General features: G+C 49.8%; 1 protein-coding gene across 2 annotated transcripts in view; it reads right to left on the bottom strand.

Moving 5' to 3' along the window:
* The window catches only part of LOC146811999 (uncharacterized), a 364,821-nt gene that overhangs the window by 182,842 nt on the left and 155,657 nt on the right, over positions 1-26,322 (bottom strand). For both annotated transcript variants that reach the window (XM_085614549.1, XM_085614550.1), the window contains 3 exons: positions 18,459-18,567; positions 18,188-18,219; positions 17,992-18,091 (listed from right to left, as the gene is read on the bottom strand). In XM_085614549.1, the coding sequence (XP_085470675.1) occupies positions 17,992-18,091; positions 18,188-18,219; positions 18,459-18,567 (241 nt within the window). The remainder of the gene's footprint in view (positions 1-17,991; positions 18,092-18,187; positions 18,220-18,458; positions 18,568-26,322) is intronic.

Below are 26,322 nucleotides of genomic sequence, written 5' to 3'. Positions count from 1 at the left end.
CCAGGAGTTGCTCTGTGAAAATATCACTGAGCAAGAGATTAGGAAAGCAATTGCTTCATTACCCCTAGGAAAAGCTGCTGGAGAGGACACTATCCCACTAGACATTTACCAAAAATGTTCTGAGGAAATTCTCCCATTACTCACTGATGTGATCAATAATGTTGGGATAAATGGGGAGGCTCCTAAATCCTGGAACACAACCAGTATGGTCTTCTTTTTAAAAAAGGGTAAACCGGCGGATCAATGTGGGTCCTACCGACCCATCTCACTCATCAATGCAGATGCCAAAATTTTTGCCAAGGTACTTGCCTCCCGATTAGCTCCACTCATCCCTCTCCTGGTGTCCCCTCACCAACATGGTTTTGTTATGGGAAGAGATACTACTGCCCATATTAATATGGCCATTACGGCATTCGATGTTGCCAGGGTTGGACCCACCCCACTCGGTATGATTCTCTTGGATGCTGAAAAAGCATTTGACCGAGTGGGGTGGGAATTTCTCTGGTCAACAATGATCACTATGGGATTTCATGGCCGATTTCTTAAATGGCTCCAGGCTTTATATAACCATCCTTCAGCTACGCTCTGCTATGATGGGCTAAATTCTTCTAGCTTTTTCATTTCTCGTGGCACTCGGCAAGGGTGTCCGCTATCACCCTTGCTCTTCGCGCTATCGCTTGAACCATTTCTCGTGGCATTACAAACGAATCCTAAAATTACCCCTTTCATACACGGTCAGAAACAACTAAAAATAACGGCGTATGCCGACGATATTGCGGTCTATTCAACCAATATCCCACTAGCTATACTGGGAATTACTGAGGAGGCTAACAAATTCGGGTTAGTCTCCGGCTATAAACTTAACTCACATAAAACACAAGTTATTCTTAACTATAAACCATCGATTCAAATAGAAGGGACTTGCAAAACAGCCACATACCTTGGTATTAAAATCTCTTCAGACACTAATGAGATTATCAAACTTAATTATGAGACTCTTCTTAAAGAAACTGCTACAACTCTCAAAAAATGGAACAAGGTTCCCTTAAGCATGGTTGGTAGGATCAACCTAATTAAAATGAATATACTACCAAAATTTTTATATTTATTTAGGTCCATACCTCTTCTCGTTAGTAATGCATATTTTAAGCGGCTTGATGGGATCTTTAGCAGCTATATCTGGGGATACAAGAAGGCTCGCAGGTCAATAAGTCTTCTCAAACTACCTCTTAACCAAGGTGGTCTGACCTTTCCCGATTTCAGAGTTTATTATTTTTCTGCTTTTCTGAGCCGTCTCCGCGGCCTGTTTATCCGCAACATACAAACGTTATACTGTTATCATTTCGCCCTTGGCGAGGACTCTAATATGTTTCTAGCCAAATCTACTGATCCAAACTACTTCAAGCGGGTAAAATTTAAGACGATCAGAGACACGGTTAAAATTTGGCAACTTATTTTAGCCAAATGTAATACGTCTTTTTTTCATCCTAAATTGTCTTTATGGGCGAATCCTGGTCTTCCGGACATATTTCATGACGGTGTATTTCATAAGTGGAAGGCTGCCGGAATTGAAACACTCGGTGACCTTTATGGTAATGATGGATTACTATCCTTTGAGTCACTAAGAGTAATCTTCAAATTACCTTTAGTTGCACAGTTTAAATACATTCAGATACATGATTATTTAATACGCAAAACAAAGCTACTTAAAATCGAAGATTCAGATATATGGAATTGCTTTTACACTGTTAAGGTTAGATCACTCATCAGTTCAGGCTATAAAGTTTTCACATCGTTCAAACCGGACGATTGCGGGAATATCGCGGATAAATGGAGCTCCCGTCTGGGGTTGAATATCACAGCTAACCAGATATCATCTTCACTTACTAGTTTTAACCGCTCGGTCCAATCTTCCAGCTTACGTATACAACAGTATAAAACGATATTTCAGCTATATTATACTCCGGAAAAAGTTGCGAAATGGTCTAGTAATAGTTCCAGCAGTGACCGGACAAGGTGCCCTAAATGTGACCTGCTAGCCGCTACTCTCGAACACATGATGTTCATGTGTCCCCGACTCACTGAATTTTGGTCTGAAGTTAGCCAGGGTATCACGCAGATCTTGACACAACCAATCATAATAAGCTTGGCCAATGTTTTGCTTGGCATCCCCCTGCTGAAACATCCATCTCTAGCCTCACACACTGATCTTATTAATATCTTGATTGGTTGTGCCAGACTCACTATCGCTAGGACCTGGATCTCTTGTAACCCTCCACATGTGATGGAGTGGTGGCTTCTTGTCAAAGAAATTCACACTATGGAAACTTCGTTAGCTAAGATCAGAGGCCACAAATTTTTACAGAAAACTAATAGAATCTGGGGCTCATCAACTCTTAGTAAAGACTGAGGGGGGCCCCCCTTTTTTTTTTTTTTTTTTTTTTTTTTTTTCTTTATGCCATTGAGTCGATTCTGATACAATTGATACGGTTTCTGATCCGAATATACATGCTCTGTATTGTATTGCCTGTTCGATTTGATCAATATGTTTAATTGCCTGTTATGCTAGTTATTATGTGTTGTCCCGTTCTCCTGTCCTGATCTCAATAAAAATTTTCAAAAAAAAAAAAAAAAAGAGAACCACAGTGGGATTGAGAAAAGACTTGCAGAAGGAGAAACACTGCTTCTTAAACAGGGGCGTAACCTCTTGACAGATAAGAACACCCAAACACAGAAAATACAAGGCAGGAGTATAATGGGTCACTCGAGCGACTGCGAACAGTAGATACGAACGAATATCATAATGAAGTGCATGAGGAACAGGGAAAGGCAAGCAGATTATTGGCGTGGTTAGTCCAACCGGAAAGCAGGGGAACACCAGTAACACAAATTGGGATGGAAGAAGGGAAAATACTATACCTCCCCAATAATATTAATGATGAGTTCCGCACATACTATAAAACATTGTACGATGCCCCTCCAATACTACAGGCAAACAAACGGAGTGCTTTTTTGGCTGCATTGCTACTACGAGTTCTGGATTCAGGACTAAAGAGGGAGTTGGGGGAGCGGTGACAGCTCATGAAATACGAGAGGCTATATAAGAGATGGCATCTGGGAGGACACCAGGACCAGATGGTTTGCCAGACAAATTTTACCCGCTAATGGCACAGGCATTAGCCCTCACACTAGTGGCACTGTATGCGGAAGCGTGGCAGAACAATTTACTGCCGGCATCCACCAGGGATGCATTGGTGATACCCCTTCTGGGAAAAGAAATAGCGGGAGCAATAGTACCCGAGTTTAAACCCCTGTCAATGTTAAACACGGATTTTAAAATCCTGAGTAAGGCCTTAGCAAGACGAATATTACCGCACAAGACATCACTTATGTATACAGATCAGAGGGGGTTTATACCATCAAGGGCTATATCTGAAGGCATTTTCATGTCCTACATCATCCCTATAGAATCCATCACCCAGAGGCACTGATAATGTCCGTGGACCTGGAGAAGGCCTTCGATTCTGTGCGGTGGGATTTTCTGTGCTACAATGATCAAAAGTGGGCTAAGAGAAAAATGGGTAAAATGGATCAATATACTGTACTCTCACCCTACAGCACGGGTCAAGTCCGGGGGGGTATCTCAAGACCATATGACATCTTTAGGGGCACCACGCAGGGATGCCCGCTATCCCCCTTACTCTTTGCCCTTGCTATTGAAACCCTGACATAACTGTTCAGACAGATAGGAGAGCCAAATGGAATGCTACTGAGGGAATCGAGAGCATATCATTTTGCTGTATGCCAACAACATATTGTTATATCTGGGGGAAGGGGAGGAATGGTGTGACAAGGACGGTGGAACTCCTGGACAAATATGCAGTAATGGCAGGCCTAAAGGTAAACAAAACCAAAACTTATGTTTTCCCAGTGATAGAGGGGGCAGAATGCCCAGAGGACCTTCCTGTGGGCTTGAACTGGGCACCCCGCTCTTTTAAATATTTAGGAATCCAGGTGTACCACGACTTAGTAAACCTAAAAGAGGGCAATTTAAAAACAGTAATATGATCCTTTGGGACGACAATCCCTTTCTGGCGCTCCTTGAAATTGCCCATGATAGCCAGAGTGGGCCAATCTAGGCAATTGTTCCAAACAAATCAGCGCAGGTCCGGGTTTTCAAGCAGAAACATAGAAAGCGGCGTCCAGAAATCTTTTGGTCTTGAGGCAACAGGTAGCTCATCGGCATATATCCCCATTTTTTCTTTACAATACACCTATTCACGAATCCACTTCAGCAGAGTGGGGCCTGACTTGGCACCCCAGTGCATTGCGACTGCGCGCTTTGCAATCGAGGAAGATACTGCGACAATACGCCTATTGCGTGGTTTAAGCTTCTTTACCAGGCCGAGCAAGCACAATTCAGGAGTACATTCAATTCTTTCAAGTGTTGTGTCAGTGAGCACTTGTACGACACGCTACCAAAAAGCAAATATAATAGCACAACCCCACGCCAGATGCATGAAATCTGCTTCATCTTGCCCACGTCTGGTGCATCTTGCATTTTCCCTCAACCCAAATCTCTTTTAATTGTATAGGTGTGTAATACAACTGGTGTAAGTATTTGAAATGTATAATACGGAGATTACAATTAGCGGTCAGGCGACCAGTCATCTCACAGCAGAACTCCCAACCCTCCAGCGTCAAGGGGGTCTCAAGCCAGCATTCAATTTTTCAAGCGAAGGGGGGTCTGCCAGCCCATTCTCCCTTTGGGAAGCGTTATGCAATCTAGTGATCAGCGCCCTGCACTCCTCCCCAGCCAGTACAACTTGTAATGCCTTTAGGGGTTTGGCTCTGCGGGAAAGTCAGGGTACATGGACCTAACCGCCTGGCGCACCCTTGAGATTGTAAAACCAAACATTGCATTATATGTTTGACCTGCCTGAAAATCAACAAAAAGCTTAAAGAAGCCATTCGAGTACACGTCTCCAAGCCTTGTAACCCCAACCATCTGCAGTACCTTCAAGGCCCCCTGTTCCTGGGCCGCAGCGATACCCGAATGCGCAGCGATTGGCATAGCAGGGGCATATATATACTCCAACCGAGCACGCTTGGCAAGAGTCCTCCACGCCCAGGCTGTGCATTCGACTGAATTTATTTCCTGACTGGAGGCGCCCTCCCCACCCAGCAGGACCATGGCAGTTAGCGGGGTTGGATGTGCAGTGTTCGCCTCAACAGCAGTGTGTGGAAGGTAACGCTCTGGGAAATACCAGTAGTATGCAAATTGCGCTTGAGCGCACAAATAATACAAACGCAAGTCAGGTGCCTCAAACCCACCTCAATCAAACGGTAGCGCTAGAGTGCTCCAACCACACCTTGGCTGCTTTCCAGCCCACACAAGTGATAGTAGGCAGGACTGTAGTGTTTTAAAAAGTGCCAAATTCATTTGTATTGGGATATTGACAAATAGATAAAGAAGCTTAGGCAAAATAGTCATTTTTACAACTGCTATTCTGTCCGCAAGTGAGAGGGGCATACGAGTCCAGCGTGTGACTTGCTCCGTGATTTTAGTAATGGCACGCCCGAAGTTCATGGTCAGAACCACCTCCGGGTCCCTATGTATCAATATTCACGAGTACTTCACAGGGTCGGTTGACCAGGAAAGCGGGAAATCCAGCGTAGTCTCCCGTGTATCATCAGTCAACGGGAATACAGTGGACTTCGCTCAGTTGATTCCCAGACCCGAGTACCTCTCAAATACCACATTTTCACGCAGCAGGGCCGGGAGATGCGTGGCTAGCTCACAAACGTACATCATATTGTCCACGTACAAAGAAACAGCGAGTGGTCACTGTTGAAACCTGAGAGCAGCAATAGCGTATTTTTGACGGATTTTGCAGGCCAAGGGTTCAACCGCCAAAGAAAACAGCATCGGGGATAAGGGGCATCCCTGTCTAGTGCCTCTCTTAATTGGAAAGGCGTCTGAAATCCAACCATTAACCCGCAGTCGGGCCCTGGCTCAGCATTCAATAATCGCACCCATTTCATAAAGAATGGCGGCATGCACATTCTTTGCAAAACTGTAAACATATACCCCCATTGTAATGAATTAAAGGATTATGCTGCTTCTAGCAGCACCGCAACCACCTGGAAGTCTGAATCCAAATAGTGTAACACTGCGAAGATGGTTTGCAAATTGTGCACAGTTGATCGCTTAGGGACAAATCCCGACTGATACCGGAGGATCAGCTTTGGGACTAGTGGCTGCAATCTATTCGCAATTATTTTCGCCAAAATCTTAGTGTCAATGTTAATTAAGGACAAGGGCCTGTATGACTCACATTTATTCGCCTCCTTCTCAGGCTTTAACAGTGTGACAATAAGCGGCTCTTTCAGAGAGGGAGGCAGCACGCCCGTCTCATATGCTTCAGCATATACATCCAACAATCTCGGTGCCAGCTCCTCAATATAGGCCTTATAAAACTCACTAGGTAGCCCATGAAGGCCTGAGGCTTTGCATGTAGGGAGGGACATTATAGCTTCCTTCACGTCTTCCACATCGAAAGGCTGCATCAGATACTCTCTCTGGCACTCAGAAAGCCACCCAAGCACGATGTCCTCCAGATAACCAGAAATCTATGAGTATCTTACTAATGTCCAATGTAGAGTGTTGTGCAACAGCATCCCCATCCAGCATCTCAAAAATGTGTTCCTGACCCCTCTGCATTGTAATCTTTTGAGCCAGTGAGCGACTTGGCCTACCACCCTCCCCATGTTAGCGCGCTTTACACCGTCTAGATCTATGCAGGATCTCTTGATCGGCTGTTTGGTTATGTTCTAAATCAGGTCCCTGATTTTGGCAAGTGTCGCTGGTGCGGGGTTCAAATCATACTACCGCTCCAGCACGGTGATCTGCGCTGCCAACCCACGGATTCTGTGTCGAAGATTTTTCAGGACTTCCACCTGGGCCCCAATGCACTCCCCCCATATGGTCACTTTGAAAGCCTCCCAGAGTGTCCTTGCACTATCGACCGATCCCTCATTTTCTACAAAAAACTTCCTAATGGCGTTCCCTATTGTGTCACGGAAGACGGAGTCAGTCAGGGAGGACTGCTGTAGCCCCCACTGAAACGGGGGTCTGGCACTCCCAGGGAGACGCAGCTCCAACATCAAGTGATCTGAAAGTGTTTTTGCCAAGTGGCTAAATATGACCATCCAGGGGCATGCCTCCTCAGATGCCAGCCAGCAGTCCAGCCTGGACCATGACCTGTGCACTGTGGAGACACATGTGCTCTCCCTGGCCGTGGGGTTTTGGAGTCTCCATATATCTCTAAGACCCTCAGCTTCCATTAGCTATGACAATACCTGTGAAGCCTGCTTCCCACGACCCACTGCGACCTGTGAGCGGTCTAGGCTAGTATCCATGCATATGTTGAAGTTGCTGCCCCAAAGCACAACTGTGGGAGGGAACAGAGAAATATGTTGCCATACATCATTGAAAAAGGCAGGATCATCAATATTTGGTCCATATACATTAACCAACAATACTGTTGTGCCTCTCAGCTTCCTCATGACTATGGCCGCTCTGCCCTGCTCGTCCACCTCAGACCTAATCATAGTAAACTGTGTTTCTTTCTTAACTAAGATCATCACACCTCTAGAGTAAGAGGAATACGATGCCGCCAATCACACCCCAGACCAACGAGCCCCCACGTTGTTCTCAGTATATTTGGTAAGATGTGTTTCCTAGAAGAACGCGATCTGCACATCCAGCCTATCTAAATAGGCTAATACAGAATGCATTTTTGGGGGGTTATTAGGCCCGCGCACATTCCAAGTTAAAAGCTTTACAGTACTACCCAGACCTGCAAAATGACATTTTAACAGTAGCTAATTCCCGCCCATTCCACAGACGGAAATTGTATTTTTCTAAAGGCTGCACCCACACTGTCTCGCACCTGCCGTTGCTGTCCCACCCCTTCATCCTCCCACCCACTTCAGCACCCTCAACTTGCTAAAGACATCCCCATGAAACAAAAGCAATCACCCCCATATACATAGTATCACAGTAACCAAACGGGGCACAGCTATCATTGAACGATGAAGTGCAATTTGCCTCCCAACAGTCCGAGAGGTGGCTGATCGGTCACATCCTGGCGGTATATTATCTCTGTCATATTTCCAGGACTACAGAGCAACAATAAAATCAACAGTTACTTGAACAGGTGCAGCCCTCAAACACTGAATTCACAGTTTAGACATATCCATACAAGGAGCACCTTACAGGAGGGGGCGCTAGAGGGCGCCAGACCGTAATGGCCGCACCTGTGTGAGGCTCTCGCCAGCCGGGCGCTTTTCAACTCCAACAGACCATCCTCCATTGAGGGATCGCCATTTTACCCAGCTCGATCCGTGGGGCTCAGGCCAGTGAACACCCCCACCGACTTGTGGCCCGATTGACTCGGCGGTTCGGCTGCGGCGGCGGTCGGAACTTTCCGCGGCCGAGGCTGCCGTGCGGCTGGAGCGCAGGAGCCGGCTACATCAGCTACGCCACGGTGGGGACCCGGCGTGCGGACCAGGCCGCGCGGCGAGACCGCTGCGGAGAGGGGAGATCGGCGCCGGACGATCGGGCTGAGCCCATCCGAAGCCAGTGAACGTTCCTCGGAGAGCTGCTGGACACGGAGCTGCCGCCCACTGCCTGCCTTCTGCTGGGGGAGCCATCGTGAAGAGATCCTTTGCGGCGCGGCCCGGCCTCGAGTGCGGTGAGTGCCGCGGGCTCCTGCTGCCCCCCCCCGCCCCCCCGCATTGGCTGGCGGGACTTACCTGCTGCGTGTCTCAGATCTGGTCCCTGGGGCGGGGGTGGCTGAGCGGGATGCCCTAACGGGGGTGCTGTGGTCGCTTGCTACCAGTGGCGCCACGCGTGGGAGCATTCCAGCGAGGCCTGCTCTTGGCTCTCCCCCTGGCCTGGTGCCCCTGACGGAGAATACACTGCAAGGCTGGCCCGACCGGAACAGTCGGCTGGATAGCTTTATGGACGGTACATAGCTGGGGCGGCCCCCCGGAGGGCGCGTCTTGAGGCCGTAGGGTGCCCCCCGCTTTCGAAGCATTGAATTGGTGGGCTCTCCCTGGCCCAGTAGCTCGCTGGTCACATCGCTCTTTGGCCCTTGACTGCGCACCTAGGCGGGAGGAGTTTGAAGGACTGCTCTCGATCCATAGTGTCCGATACGCCTAGGGGGTGCCTATCCAAAGGAGACTGATTGTACTCGGGCTGAGCCCTTGGCGGCCATCATGGGGAAGGCGGACGCCAGGCAATCCCGGCTCCCGTTCGAATCCCACACAAAAAAAGAAAAAACCCCTCGGGCCCCGCAGCCGGGAGACGGCGATGCTGATGGCGACGACAGCGAAGAGGTAGATTGGAAGGCACTCCTTCTGAATATGCAGACCAGCCTCACCTCCATTGATTCCAAGATCGACGGCATGTCCCGTCGCCTCGATTCTGTAGTACACAGACTTGATCAACAGGAAGAACGGTCTAAGGAGGCTGAACAGCGGATCTCAGATCTAGAAGATGGGGCATCGACCACCCAGACCAAGGTCTCGCAAATGGAAAGGCTACTAAAAGTCATCGCCGAAAAGAACGAGGATTTGGAGGCGAGATCACGCCGCAATAACGTACGCCTTCTTGGTCTGGCGGAGACTACCTCGGTGGGGCGAATGGAACTTTTTATTGAAAAACTCCTGTCGGACCTATTCGGCGCGGGTGCCTTCTCTACGCAGCTAGTGGTGGAGCGGGCTCATCGCACCTTGGGCCCCCGTCCGGTGCCCGGAGCACCCCCGCGGCCTGTGATCATCCGCTTCTTAAATTACAGAGATCGGGACACCCTGCTACGCCTCGCCAGGGAGAAGCAACCTGTCCTCTTTGAAAATACCACGCTCTCCTTTTTCCCGGATTTTACACAAGCAGTGCAGGACGCCCGTCGCAAATTCGGACCGGTCAAGAAACGTCTGCTTCAAACCGGACTTCAATACTCCATGCTGTACCCGGCCCGGCTTCGGGTGGTCCATCATGGTAAGCCCCATATATTTCAGGACCCTGCTCAGGCTGAACTATTTTTGAAGGACTACAAAAAGTCTCCTGAATCCACCCGATCCCAGTCGGAGAGAGCGGGGTCCCGGTCACCCACCTCTGCCCCTGACTGATGTGGGATGTCTGGCTGTTACCATGTTCCCATATTGCTATTGTTGTGGGTTGGCATGCTACGAAGATGTCCTTCGTTCCGGTGGAACTGCTGGTTACACGACTATCTTCGAACATTGCTCCTGTATGGTTGAGCTACTACCTGTTAGGTTCTGATGGTTTCATTGGTCTCTCGATGTGTTCAATTTTTGCATGTGCCCTGGCTTTGACCCCCCCCCTCCCGCATTTTCCGCTGGGCCATCAACCCAGAGGATAGCGGGTGAGATATCGGGGGAGTGGGATGGCCGGACTGGACCCCTAGTGTCCCCCTCTTGGGTGTTCCCCAACACGTACATGACAGGACATTGTGGGGTTGAATGGGGTGGGGGAGATGCCCGACATGATTGGGATGTCGGAGTGGGTGGGTGGGTGGGATTTCTGGGGACTGTTTTGAAGTTGTTATTGTTTTTCAGCATGAGCACTGCGTATATACTTGTCAGGGTAGCACAGCATGCCTCCTTCACTAGACGACGGCCTCCATGGCCTTGCTGCCAGATAAGCCTTTCAACCCACACTCTCTCCATTAGCGAACATGCCCCGCACCGAGTGCACTGAGCTGGGGGGGGGAGGGCAGCTCACTGCTATCACCTGGAATGTGAGGGGGCTGGGAAATCCGAGGAAGCGCCGGCAGATCTTGGGTGCCTTAGATAGATTGCATGCTCAGGTGGTCTTTCTTCAAGAGACCCACATGGATCCCCTCCGCGCGGCTACCTTTGCTACCAGATGGGCGGCCCACTCGCTTCATGCGCCTTACTCGTCTTATGCGAGAGGCACTACCATCCTAATCAAAAGAGGTATTCCCTATGTTCCTCTGGGCACCGCCGCAGATCGCGAGGGACGATATTGTATAGCGTGGGGGAGGATAGGTATAGAGACTATCACACTAGCCTGCTCTTATGGCCCCAACTGCGATAACCCGAGCAGTTTCATGGCTCTCTGGAACAAGATCAGAGACGTGGGTTCCACGCACCTCATCTGGGGGGGAGACTTCAACGCTGTATTAGACCCCGTTGTGGATAGGTCAAACCCTTCTCCGCACCATTACACTAATACACATAGATACCTGAGGGACATTTGTGACACTCAGGATGTCGTCGATGCCTGGCGCCACTTAAACCCGACTTCTCTGGAAGGCACGCACTGGAATACTGCACATGCAACATGGGCCAGGATAGACTACATCATGGTGAATAGGGCCTTGGCTCCCTCCTTGGTAGAGGTGCGTCATGTAGGCCGTACATACTCCGACCATTCCCCGGTGCTAGCCAAGTTTCGCCTACCGGATATAATGGGTAAACCCCCGATGTGGCGACTCCAACCCAACATCTTACTTGATGATCTGTTTCGAACCGAATTGGGTCAAGAACTAGAAGATTTTATATCTCGTAACAAGGGATCGGTGGAACAGGCGTCCACTTTTTGGGAAGCACTGAAAGTCACAATACGGGGGTTCTGCATCTCTAAGAGCTCCGGGGTGCTGAGGGTCTTGCGAGATGCATTGCGTAGACTGGAGTCCACACTCCACACCCTGGAAACCAGCCCTGACTACGCGGACAACACAGATGCACAGGCAAAATACCGCGAAACACTATCAGACTACACTTCCACCGCTGAAAGAGAAGTGCATTTCCGGGGCAAGTACTTTAGGGCTCGTGTGTACGGAGAGGGGGAGCGACCCGGTAAATCGCTGGCAGGGGCGATCCGCCCGCCACGAGGCTCCAACTTTGTACTGGAGCTGGAGGGAGAGGATGGGACCCCTATCCGTGATACACACTCGCTTTTAGCGGCCTTCACTGCACACTACTCTACGCTATATTCTACTACTAGGGTGGGCACACTGGACATTGGCGACTACCTTAGTGAGCTCACGCTGGGCTGGCTCTCTGACCGTCAACGGGAGTTTCTGGCGGAGCCAATAGGCCTGGACGAAGTTAGGGATGCGATCAATCAGATGGCACCGGGGAGGGCTCCGGGGCTGGACGGGCTGCCCATGGACTTCTATAAGGCGTTTATTGATATCCTAGCTCCGGTACTCCGAGAGGTATTCCTGGAAGCACATGAGTCCGGCACGCTTCCTTCGTCTATGCAAGAGGCTCTGATTACCTCCTTATTAAAGCCTGGAAAACCACCCCAATACTGCGACTCTTATCGTCCCCTTTCGTTAATCAACTGTGACGCCAAAATCCTGACTAAAATACTAGCTAATCGTTTGCAGTTATTACTGGGGGGACTGGTGCTGTCTGATCAAGCGGGGTTTGTTCCCGGTAGAGCCACCTCCAACAATCTTCGGACACTTTTTTCCGTTATGCATAATGTAGACCCGGATTTGCCGTTGGTGGCGGTCTTTTTAGACGCCACCAAGGCCTTTGACTCTCTGGAATGGGACTATCTTCACTGTATTTTACGCAATATGGGAATGCCTCTGGGTTTTACGCGCTGGATTGATATCCTATATGACCGGCCGTTTGCGAGGGTAGGGTTGAATGGGCGGATATCGGACCCCTTTGTGGTGTCACGGGGTACTCGCCAGGGATGCCCCCTATCTCCACTTCTGTTTGCGGTGGCGATGGAGCCCCTGGCGGCCCGGCTCCGTCAGCATCACCGAGACAAGGCTCTGCGCTGTCTTCAGCGTGAGGTCCTCATATCCTTATACGCAGATGACATCACGCTATACATCCGTGATCCCGCTACCAACCTCAACCCTGTCCTCAGGGAGTTTATTCGCTTCGCGGGTATGTCGGGTATCCATATCAACTGGGGAAAATCCACTATATTTCCGTTGACTGCAGCCGCTCAGCCGTTTCCTTTGGACTACCCCCTAAGATGGGACATGGATGAGGTTTGCTACTTAGGCATACTTCTCTCCCATGACCGTGAAGAGCTAATGCGGATGAACTATGGCCGTACGTTTGAACATATCCAGGCTTGCGTGTCCAGATGGATCACGCTGCCCCTCTCTTTTGCAGGCCGCGCATCCCTGATCAAGATGGTGGTTCTTCCGAAGCTCCTGTACCTCTTCATGAATATTCCCTATTATCCAGGCAAATCCTTCTTCCAACTTCTAAGGTCTGAGCTTATTCGTCTGGTGTGGGGTGGAAAGAGGCCGCGTTTGCGTTGGGAGGTGCTGACTCGTCCGATCGCGCAGGGAGGGTTTGACCTGCCGAACTTTGAGATGTACTTTCATAGTGCACAGGCCCACTACGTTCATCACTGGATTCGCCCCACTCCTTTCATGCCTCAGACTGCTGTGGAACACTGGCTGGTTGCACCTATTCCACTGGAAGGAGCGATACTCAGTACACCAGAGGCACGCGCTGCGTACCGCACCACTATTTCGAGCTCCATTCTGGCGTGGCGATATATTGCGCGGATAACCCACACATCACTACTTTATTCTCCCCTGCTTCCCCTGGCATACCATCCCCGTTTGCCCCTTTTACAGGAACAACTGTTCAAAAACTTTATGGCCAAATTCCACATTACGACATGGGGGGACCTTTATCATGACGGCCAATTCCGCTCCCAATCGCACATGTTCGCTGGCCTTGCACCCACTTTCATGGACACATTCCTCTATATTAGGCATCGTAGTGGTATTCGTGCATTGACGGAGGAGTTTCCCAGTGAACCACCCACATTAGAACCCTTGCACCGGATACTTAAAGCTCCCACTCCGGCACACGCGGTTTCCACCCTATACCATACTATGCGCTCTACACCAGACCCCTCGCCTTGCAAGGCGCGTACCAAATGGGAGGAAGAACTGGGACTGCCCATAGCTGACGAACTCTGGAGCTATTGTTGCTTACAAACGGAACAAATCTCCTCCAGCAGCAGGTTCAGGGTGATTCACTACAGATTCCTACATAGGCTTTATTGTACTCCAAGATCCATGTGTAGGGTGGGCCTTCGGGAGGACGATCTTTGCTGGCGTTGCCGCGCTCCGGCAGCGGACTTTCTCCATATGGCGTGGGAATGCCGGGAAATAGCTAACTACTGGCAACAAGTGTACTCCGGCATTTCAGAAATGCTGGATGTCCCGTTGGCACCCTCTCCGGTGCAGGCGCTTCTGGGCTACACCCAAACTATAAAAAAACCGTCACGCCGCTTTGCCACTATTGCCCTCCTTATAGCAAAACGACTGATAGCCTGCAGATGGGGACGGGGCAGAGCCCCCAAATTTAAGGAATGGGTCAGAGACATGGTACACTGTCAAGACACTTTACTTCGATATGCAGAATTACTACCTTCCGCATCTAGGCCAACTGATGTCTGGGATCCCCTACGGACGTACCTGCTGTCACACCCACAGACGTGACGGGCTTTCCTGCCCGCTCGCCCCCTACCCTTCCACGTCATTACTTTACGTCAAGGGACCCAACTGACTATACGGAGACGGTGACTGCTTGTCATGGGCCGGAATGGATGTCCTCCCTTACTATAATTGAGGCTGCGCGGTGGGTGGCTCCCCCTCTGTCCCTCAATTAGACAACGCACTGGGATGTGGGGTGGAACGGGCGATGCGCGCAACTGTGAGGTTCCTTGCTACAACTGGTGCATACTACTGTGGAAAACTCATTTCATGCAAAATGTTCAGTGATTGATGGGATATGATCGTACATGTTGACTCTCTGACCGTCCCTCTCCCTTGCGCCGCAGCCGGCCCCTGGTGGGTTGTAGGCAGGCAGCTGTGTTTAACGTTCACCCTCATTTTCATTTTAAGCCGCCGGCCACACGATGGTTGTAGGCATGAGGCTGTGTATTCTATGATCATGCTGAATAAAGGTTTTGAAACACAAAAAAAAAAAAAAAAAAAAAAAAAAAAGGAGCACCTTACAGGACAGCGGCTCTCACTTCGTATAAGGCACAGCACACTGAGAGATTTACCGTTCCTCATCTTCAGGCTCATTAGAGGTTTATCGCCTGCGCTTTTTCAAGGTTTTGGCGTGCTCTAGTGCAGCTTTTGGGTTGGTGAAGATCTTGGAGGCACGTTCTGGGACAATTCTAAGACGAGCCAGATACAGCATGGTGTAAGGAATGTCCTCTGTCATCAGCAGATTTTTAACTGGTACAAATTCTCTCCTGGCTGCCTCCACCGCTGTCGCAAAGTCTGGGAAAATGGCCAGTGCGTTTCCTTGATAGCTGATGGAGCCCTTCTCTCTGGCCATTCGGAGAATTGAGTCCCGATCCCTGTAGTTTAATAACCGATCTATGATGGGGCGCAGCATTGCACCAGGGATCGGATGAGCCACTTGCGAGCGGTGTGCACGCTCCACTATTAGAATCAGAGATAAATTGTCAGCCCCAAATATGTCCTTAATCATTGCCTCCACAAAGATCTCCATTTTGCCAGTGTTGGTCGATTCTGGCAACCCAGTAAATCTTAGGTTGTTTCTTCTGGACCTCGCCTCCAAATCTTCATTTTTCGCCTGTATTATCGCCAATACCTTCTCCATATTCAAGGATTTACTTGAGACCGTATGCAGTTCATCTTCAGCTGTGGAGACCCTCTAATCCACCTCCCCTAGTCTGGTGTTTTGTTTTTCCAGCTTCGCAGTCATATGGTCCTTTCGAGAATCAGGGCGTCGATTGTGCCATCGATTGATTGGAGGCTTCGCTGCATCGCCAAAAGTGTAGTTTCTAGGGAGGGGGCACCTACTGCTGGGGTATCCGCCTCAGAGTCCGATGCATGTTTTGACTGCGTCCTGCCCGGCTTTCGCATCTCCAACGTGAGACGGGATTGTGACTTGTCAGTTTTCCCCATTTTTGTTGGCTCTTTTATGTTGCGGGCCGACTGCACTCACCCTTGTTCAGTCCGCCAGTCCCACTCCACTCGCTATTGCATACGGTGCAGACAGCACCTCCTCAGTAGCACCTCAGCTCAGGTGCGATCTCGCCACATAGCTCGTCGTGCCCAATCCACTGTTAACAGCTATAGTCCACCGCCTTGCCAGACCCGATATCAGAGCAATTGGGCCCAGCTATCTGTAGCTTCCACCCAGCCACCATAGATTGTGACCTGCTCACTTGTCTTGCCAGCACCGGTCACTCTCTCCAGCTTCCACTGCAGTTATCTAGCACCAGATTTAGTGTACACTCTGCTCCACTGCAGCCTCTGTGTTGCCAATAGTAGATTGTGCCCTTATATCCTCAGTGTCCTCTCAAAGTTTAGCACTGCATGCTCCCTCAACAAGCTTTTTGTTTTGCGGATCTTGCACAGTCATAGCAGGTCTTTTTCTGCCGCCCGAAGAGTGACACCAAACGTTCCGCAGGGCAGGCCCAATCCGCCTCACAATCAGGATAGGCCCTGCTACCCCAATCCAGGCAGTTCTCCGCACAGCTGTATTCGGCACCGGGCAGCGAGTCGGGTCCCGATGTCCCTCTTACTGTGATCAAGCCCTGGAGGCACAGCAGGCATCTCGCCGCTCACACGCCTACACTTGATAGAGTAAGTCTGCAGCTGCTCATCGGTGCGAGCTCATTTCACCACAGACATCCACAGCCGCCATGTTGTTTTTACCACCCGCCACATTCACAGCAGAATTTCTGCAGATAAGCACTGGTATTTGACTTGTGAGTCCTAAGTTGTTGACCCCACACTACCTCCAGGAGAAGCATTTGGCTGCTCACCCTCGCCACCCAAGCAGTCAAGTGTGAAAGGGATGTACCGGGCCTATTTTGTAGAGCAATTAGTAAGACAAACCCCAACAACTGCAAACCCCACGGTTGTAGCCCAGTAGCTCTAGTCTGCCTTATGCCCCCTGAATGGGGTCTAACATCTCCTACCTGAAAATTATTGTACATGTTGTTTTCATTTGGCTGATTCAAAAATAGCCTAATCTAAGTAGGAGTGTATAACTATTGGAAAAATCGTTTCTGGATGAGGATGGTGTTGTGAGTAGTTCTGCTCAGCTTTAACCCATTGAGCATCATTGCTGCTTCAACATCCTCTCCTGCAGCACACTCCCCCACCTGCCTTTATGTAGTGTTTCATTGACACCCCTGACATGATACTTCCCCACTACTATCCCTCTTTATATCCCACTCCTTAGCCATCAAGGTGCAGCCAGTCTTACCTGTAGTAATTGGTGCTTCCTCCAGGAGCCCGTCAGAGCCAGCAAAGGTTTTGCACCTGTCCATGGCCGCTTATTCTATCTCTGCATCCCTTTTGGTGTTTCCTATCTGCCGTATTTTGTCATGATATTGGTCAGATTGCGAATCGGCCGTCAGAGCTTCACTAATGAGCAGCTATCTTGCCGTGCACCCTCTAGCGCCCCTCATTTGGGGATTATTTTACTCTTAGGGTTAATTGGAATAAAAAGTGACTCTTTCCACTAAGGAGGCCTAAAACCAAATTAACATGGTCTGGTCGAGTGGGCCTGACTGTCACTATCTCTGGCTTTCCTTTCGGTATTTGGGGGAAGAACATTACTGATACTGTGTTTAGCGCCAGGGCACTAAACATCATACCCCTGATGACTGCCATTTGGAGAGACACTCCTTCTTCATTTAGTAGGGTCGCACTGGGCAAAATTATCACCCGGCCCTAGATCATATGGATAAGGATGGAGGAGTAGTTCTGCTCAGCTTTACCCATTGGCCATTGAGCATCATTGCTGCTTCAACCTGCTCTCCTGCTGCACACTCCCCCTCCTGCCTTTATGTACTGTTTCTTTGACACCCCTGACATGGTACTTCCCCACTCCCATATCTCTTTATACCCCACTCCTTAGCTATCAAGGCGCAGCCAGTCTTACCTGTAGTGATTGGTGCTTCCTCCAGGAGCCTGTCAGGAGCTGATTGGTGGTGGGATGAAACTTCAGGGCATCACCGCAAATGTGCGGCCCAAATATATTCCTAATCAAAGGTAAAAGGATAGGGAAGGTCTATGAGACAAAGCTAAGGAAGCACAGAAAGGAAGTTATTACTGCCAAGGAAGCATGAGTATCTTACCTCAAGGAGTGCTGGCTGTTAACATCCCAGAACTATGAAAAAAACAAAAGGATAGACTTTGAGACAGAAGAATGCACTACAAATTATGCCGTACAAAGAACCCTAAAAAATATGTCCGGTACATTACATTCTACCCTTTGATGTCCTCATTTTTGTGCCTTCCTTCAAAAAATGCACTCATCTCCTCCGTTAGCCCCCTGTGTCTTCTCCTCTCCAATCACTTGTGTTCTCAAACTTAGCCTCCCTCCCAATGCACAGCCATTACTCTCACCTGCACAGTGTTGTCCCAGCTCCCAGAGATGAAGCAGTCCTCACTCTGTGGATGAAAGGTGATGGTGAAGATCCTTGAGCGGTGTCCGTTCATGACGGTCAGCGACTGGCTGAAGGGAAAATAAAAAATACAGATAATGTGAAGTAGGGGAAAAGAGAAGTTGAAAGGATTGGTTAAGGAGGAGAGCTAGATATGCATAAAGTAGATGAAGAATGTGCTTATTTTGTCCTTTGCTAGCCGACCACGTCCAAGGATTTGTGGAAAGCATTAACAAACGGTAGATTGCATTAATGGGCTCCACACCTATGGCCACATCTGCAACATTGTCTGAAAAGAGACGTAACTCAATTGCATTGCACAACTCCAAAGATTTTGTACTCTAAGAGACAATGACTCACATTATGCTCATTAGGTCTGTGTTTACCGAACCCAGATCATTAATTCTGTACCTGAATGGAAAAGAGGGATTATCTAAACAAGCATTGGCATAGCCAATAGGTCTCGCTTTTGGGACCTTATAAGTATTTAGTTATGCAGCAATATATCCTTGGTGCAACAACATCCACTGTTGCATGGCTAAACACTTATATTGTTTTTTTTAATGGTAGAGTCCGAGTCTCAATGAATGCACTATATACCCGTTATCTTTAAATGTATTTAAACGAATGATGATTTAATTGGGGTTGGCTTTCAACAACGATGCTGCTTTCCGAGGAAGATGTGTTCATGGGGAAAGGGGCACATGTGACTGCCGTTGACCAACAGCGTGGAGACATGGCAATGTTGAACCATTAACGAGAACAAATTATAAATGGACAAAACAAAACTTCACATCAAAAGCTATATCATTATTTCGCACAAAACATTGTTAAAATTAACTCCTCAAAAATCTTTTTTTCAAATATGTGTATTTTTCTACGAAATGAAAAGTTAAACGTTTCTGTTGACTTTCCCCGAACTCCCTGCGCCGTTATGATGGCTTCACAGTGATGCGTTTACCTCTGAGAGATGGCCGCCAGAGCTGCAAGTGAACTGGAAGCGCGATGCCTGACAACATGGCTGCCTCCGTAGCGTGAGGTCAGGGTGGAAAAATCCTCGTACGCGGTGCCCTGGGCGTCAGGCTGATTGCGGACTCGGAGCCTGCGATGGCTTTACTGTGGGGTACCAAGAGGTTCCTGACAACACCCAGGGGTAACGAACGTTTAGGTTAAGTGTGGTGGGAACACGGGAATACAATTAAGACAGGGAAGGTTGGCGGGCGGTTTAGCTGTGAGTTGGATGAATAGGTTACTAAATATGTTAATTGTGCAGTTTGTATATGTTTGTTTGAGGTGGTGTAACAGAACAGGAGGAATATGAGGAGCATCAGCGGAAGAAGGAGCATGGTGGGTGGTGAGCTGGCGTGAGGTCTCACACTGACAATCCCTCATCGCGATCGCGATCACTGTAAAAGCAAAAGTGAACGCAATCGCGATGACGCACACCAGGTATGCGCGCGCAGCAGCGGGGGGGAGGGGTATGGTGCAGAAGGCTGGCGCAGGATGGCTGGGCGAGAAGGGAGGGGGGAATGCGGGGAGCAGCTGTGCACGTGCACGCCATCGTGCACTGTAGCTCAGCCTGACCCAGCATGCGCTGGGTCAGGCGAGACCTAAAAAAAGGATTGGTTGGTAGCTTTACCTTACTTAAAAAGGAATTCCTTCCTATGGCTATTAAAATTGGATTATTAATTCTCGCTACCGTCAGCAGTGTCCAGAATTCTGCCTTTTTAAATCCCTATGTAATACCTATTTGTACAGATTACTGTAGCCTCTGGTCGCTGTACTAAATATATGCCAATGATGCACAAAACCTACTGGTTCCACATGATGACACATCGCCACAATTTCTATTTCAAGAATATTAATGCTGAAAAATCTGCAATTTTTCTGTAGGGCCATTATTCAACTGGAAATGTAATCCCTGGAATGCCCATGTCCCACGTGCCAAATCGCCCGCAATGTAATAAATATAGAATGCAATTTAGTAGCGATGTTTGATAAACACATCTTTTTGAGGCTCAGGTGTTAGCAATGCCAAAGGCCTTTTAAGTTTTGTGTTTTGTTAATTCAATGCTATCAATAAAACACTATGGTTCTGCAATATAGTTAACTGCACCTGAAAGGCTGATATCCAAATTTCAGGCACTTGAAATAGGGTGAATCATGTCATTTGTGACCATTGCAAATAAGAACATATTTCTAGGCAGCACTCAGATTAGGAATGGTTGGCAATCACACATTCGGATTAATCTGAGACTTCTCTACTTGTTCGGCAAGTTCATCCGCCTCTTGGTACCATGCTACTAGCCGGTTATACCTCAGCTATAGTTGGTCTTACACAGTACTATTTTTAACTTGTTCATGTTAGAAATAGGGGTTTTGCTAGTTTGTCTTATTTCAATTTCTGTGTACAACTGTTGTTACATTTTTATGTGCTTTGCTGCTTGTCCTTTAATGAAGAGTACCTCAGCCTTTTTTAGGAAAAAGCAACAGGGGCAACAGAGGAAGAGGGAATCAGAAAGTTCCAACAGGAGGGACAAAATGTCTCACAACCAGATGACAACATATCAGAGATGATGGGTGAGACTCATCAAATCTATAACCTCTTGAACCATACTCTCTCTAATGGCGAAACTTTATTACTGAGCAAGGGACTGTACTTTGTACCCACAAGGTCTAGGAACCCCACTGAAATAAGAAGTGAGGTTTTTACATTTCTCAGAAAGACCAGACTAAAGACACTCTGAGGGCAGTAAAATAAAAATTCAATACACCGTTTGCCTAGACCTGTACAATTTACCTCATGAGGTAGAGGTTTTTGGAAAAAATGGTGTTCAAAGACCTTAACAGAATTTTGAGGAAGAAAACTTGAATCAATTCCAATTTCACATATGAAGAATTTGAGGCCATAAACTCCCTTTCCTCCAATGGTGAACTTGCCATTAAAAGGGAGACAAAGGAGAAGGTATTTGTTAGAATCCAAGGTACGCACTTGCGACAAGCAGGGACCCTTTCCTCTAAGTCAGGGCGTAGGATTACCTCTTTAAAAATAACCCCTGCTCACCCTCTAGGTAACGTGGCGCGAGCAGTCCGGCTAGACTTCCAGAGGGCATTAGGTTAAGCATTCAAGGTATCCCACACAATAATCACCACCCCACCACACAAAGACACAAGGCTGCATTTATAGTAAAATAAAGTTCTTTATATATAAGATCTCTTTAGGCAGGTTGCAAAAATACAGTTCTCTTGTTCAAATAATGTTCCAGTTACTTGCAAATGCTTTCAGGCAGTCCACAGTTCTCAAAATGGCAAAATTGTACTTAAAATAACTTCTTTAGGGTGTCTGTGCGCTTCGTAGCGCCTTGCGTACGCTTCGTACGAGGTTTTGGACGTCGCTTGCCAAAGCTCACGCTTCTCGCGTGAGCACGCGTACTCCGGACTCGAACCGTACGGACCGTACCCACGTAGGTACGAGTCGTACACGTTCGGGATGCTCCTTGCCGAAGCTCACGCTTCCCGCGTGAGCGCCGCCAATGTATTTCCAGCGGGACGGTACGAACAGCTGATTTTGGATCGTACAATGGCTCCCAACACACGCATTCGTCGCGTAGCAGTTCTACAGCGCTAGTACGGCCCGAACCAAGCAGCGGGCGGGTCATACAGCAGCGCGCTCGCACACAGTACCTTATTCTTCGCACAGGGGGTGATCACAGCAGCTTCAGGGGTCCTGGCAGGAGCGTCCCACGTCGCATTGTCGTGCCGTCTTGGCAGTGGGCGGCGGTGCTTCGTGGGGTGCCCCAGGACAGTCTCGGCCACACGATCACGGGCAGAAGCAGGAGGGGCAGCTCGGGGGCAATCTCTTCAGCGCGTAGCGCTGTCAGCTTTCCAGGGGATCACCAGTGTGTCAAAGGTCCTCGCGGTGATCTCGGCGGCGCAGGGTCGCAGAGGCTCGGTGGTTGGACATTCAGGTTCTTTTCTTCGCGTTGCGAGCTACGGCTCGGAGGGGCAGTTACTTGCGGTGCTGGGACCAGGTAGGCAGGTCCTTGCGGTGCTCGTGGTAGTCCCAGGTGGCAGATGTCGCGGTGTAGAGAAAGGGGGAGAGGCACACAGGTTCTCTGGGGATCAACGTCACGGGATTGCACCCAGCTACTTTTCCTCTTCTGGGGGATAGGTTGCGCCCACTGTTCCTGGGGCGCAGATCAGGGGGCAAGTTCACAAGCAAGCCCTTGGAGATTGTTTAAAAGCGCAAGTTGAATCAAAGTCTTTTTCTGTAGTCTTTTCCTCTCCTTCCAGCAGACAGGCACCCACTGCAGGCCAGTCTCTCAGGCAGAGAGACAGTACTCCACCTTCAGCTTCTCCAGGTCCTTCTCCTTCAGGCAGAGGTTCGTCGTTGCGTAAACAGGATCTGATTTCTTAGGAGCCAGGCTCCTTCTTTTAAAGCCCAAATCTTTTGTTCTTTGTCGCCAGGGGGCCTGGGTCTGGCTCAGTCCAGTTTTGGAGCACTTTGTTGTGGTGACTCTGCTCTTTCCTTTCAGCAGCAGGGCAGAGACATCAGCCGCTCCACAGAGGGCGGAGCCGGCTTTGTGCTGGCAGAGCACAGGTCTATTCAAGAGTCAAGGTGTACTCCTCCCACCCATCCTGGTGTAATCTCTCTACCCACCACCTGGCAGCCAGCCTGTCCCCTGGAATTCCCCAGCCTTGCTCCTTCCCTGTTACTAGGCAGAACACACACACACACGCAGAGGCGGACTGAAATGGCCAGGTCAGTAAGTACTAACTTTCTAAAAGTAGTATTTACAACCACAGGATATTAAAATAAACTTTACTAAAAGAAGTATTTTATTATTCTGAGTTCAGGCGTACTAAACATGACTTTCTACCATGCTCTATGAGTCCACTGGGATTACAGTGTGTAGTAATTCCAGCAGCCCATTCTGGCCTATGGAGAGCAGGTAGCCTTCAATAGTGAAAAACGAAAATGGCTGTAATTCACTATTAAGACATGCCACACACATCAGGGCATGTCCTACCTTATGCCTACAATGCACCCTGCCCTTGGGCCTACCAGAGGGGTGACTAATATGTAGTTAAGGGAAGGTTTAGGGACTGGCAAGTGGGTGCACTTGCGCAGTCAGCGCGACAGTACCAGACTGCACGCAGGTTCTGCAGTGGCAGATCCTAGACACATTTTACTAGGCCGCTTCTGTGGGTGGCACAACCAGTGCTGCAAGCCCACCAGCGGTATTTGTATTTACAAGCCCTGGCACTCCTGGTGCACTTTACTAGGGGCTGACAGTAAACCAAATGAACCAATCATGGACACCAATCAATGTATACATTTTACCATAGGGAGAGCATATGCAGCTTAGCACTGATCAGCAGTGGTAAGGTGCCCAGAGTCATAAACCAGCCAACAACAGGTCAGAAAAAATATAGGAGGAAGGCAAAAAAGTTTAGGGATGACCCTGCAAAAAGGGCCAGGTCCAACACAACCCCCTTCCAGCCAAAACGCAGGGTAGACCAATCACCACCGTGATGGTCTTCCCTGCTTGGGGCGATAGAACAAGGACCTGGCCCGCAACTGCAGGGGCAGACTCCAGTTCTACGCCAATCTGAACCTATTGGACTTCCTCTGTCCATACTCTCAGGGCCCACCAAGCCAATCCCTGGGGAACCCTTCTCCTCACCTGTGGACACCACCTGGGCAGCACCTAACCTTAACTGGCCCCCAGGTGTGTCCCAACAGACAGACCGCAAAATGTTACAGTGGCCACTGACAGTAGTCAGGGATGAGACCCAGGCCGTATGCCTCTCAGGGCTCTCAAACCTCTGTGGCGCCAGGGAGCGGGGGGTAGTAGCCCCAGGTGCCTGGCACCCTTTGTCCATTCTCCCTCCTGTCAGGTCAGGTATGACATCCTGGCACTGACCCACCAGCCCCAGGCCTGTACCCGGCGGCTGGACCAAAGACTGGGGTGGCCTCTCCCACACCCGGTCCTCCTCCTTGGGGCTCTGTATCCTCCCACCTGGAGTGGTACACCCTTCAAGAATTGCCAGGGCACCTGGGGCAGGTGTCCTGCGCAATTCGCCCACCAGTTCAGGGGTTCTATCCTGCAACTGGGCGTCCAGGTCAGGGGGGACACCCTGAACCTTGCCCTCCAACCTAGGGTCTAAACCCTTCAGTTGAGCCGGGGTCAGAGGCGAGGACTCCCTCCCTCTGCACCCCCTTCCAGAGTACTGCCCACTCCCAACTGGCGTGGTACCCCTAGAAGCAACATGGGTCAGGACACTGATTACAGTGGTCCCACCCTCCAGGTCAGACAACACCTGGACCTGGCTTCCCAACCCTGGGACCAACCCATGCGGTTGAACGCTCGCCTGGCGCACCAGGACTTCCCGGGGAGCACGCATGCCCCCCCGGAGGGTGACACATAACTCATGTGTCGTGTGACAGTCTGCCTGGCGCTGATCTCCCGACCCCTGTCCATCTGACAGGGCCTGAAGATCCCCCAGGACAGAAGTGGTGTCACCATGGTCCTTCACTGGTGACGCGGCCCTTCTGGCTGGCCCCTGACCCACTGGTTTTTCCACTGGGGACTCTTTCCCCCTCTCACCCCTCACTCTGGACTTCTGCACCCTCCCAACTGGAGCGGTACTGCCAGACACCAGAACCGAGGGAGGCCTGCTTACAGACACTCCCCGTCCACTAGACACTAGGGGATCCGCCTCAACGGGCGGCCCATCAGGAGAGCCTAGGCTCCCAGCCTGATGTTCCCTTAAAGAACCATCCAGCTTTGAGACTGGGTTTCGGGCACCTGGGGGCACGCAGCCCCACACTCACTCCTTCTCCACTGAGACAGGACGTGAGCCCCTACACCCCTCCCACAACCATGGGACCTAGCTGGGCTACTCTGCACCACTTCCACCACTCTGGGTTGGAAGATACCTGAGCCACTCCCCACGGGGTCACTCCCCAATGTCTCTCCAGACCCTCTGGAATCCACCAAAAGGTCTGCCTCCAATGTGGGCTCTCTGAGGTCAGAGAACTCACCCTCACACAGGTGTTGGCATAGCTCTGGAAAACAGGGACTTACAATATGCTCTCCCACAATTGGATCACACAGCCCCCTAGCAGGGTTAACCAAACTATCCTTCACCTTACCATCCAGTGCCTCGCACACGTACTCCACACCACTCTCCTGAGACTGGCAAGACAGTATCTGACTGTCTCTGTCACACAACCCACACTCTTCTGGGCGGTCTTCACACTCACCCACCAGGACTTCAGTTTTGGGGGAACCCCTCTCCCTGCACCTCTCAGCTAGAGTCAGTAGAGTGTCCCTCCCTCCACTAGGACTATGAACCCCTGCACCAGTTACCCTATTCCCTTCAGGGATACTGCGCACTACTGGAGCTACATCATGCCCTTGAACCTCCTGGTGTATGTTAACCCCCTCCTTCAAGTCAGGCGCCATATCTCTGGGTGTGCGTACTACTCTCCCAGCACTATAAACGTCACTATTGCTGTCACCATCTGAGCTGGATTCCTCCTCCCACTCAGAAAAACTCAATCTCTGAGCTACGCACCTTTCTGGTTGCTGGGCTGAGACACTCATGGTCTCAAGCCTCTTGAGCTCCATATCAAGTTTCTTCATTCTCAAGCCATGCTCCATTTGCATTTTCTTTTCTTCCAGAGCCAGCTTCTTGCTCTCTAGCTCCAATTGGGCATTTACTTCCAGCTCTGCCAACTGTATTTCATGATCCCTGGCGGCCTGTCTGTCTGCCAGCTCCTCTGGCGACAGGCCTCTGCCAAAACTGCGAACGCTTTC

Source organism: Triturus cristatus, chromosome 7 (assembly GCF_964204655.1).
Source record: "Triturus cristatus chromosome 7, aTriCri1.1, whole genome shotgun sequence".
In the NCBI taxonomy this organism is placed as follows: domain Eukaryota; kingdom Metazoa; phylum Chordata; class Amphibia; order Caudata; family Salamandridae; genus Triturus; species Triturus cristatus.
This window is presented reverse-complemented; position numbering and strand designations above follow the sequence as displayed.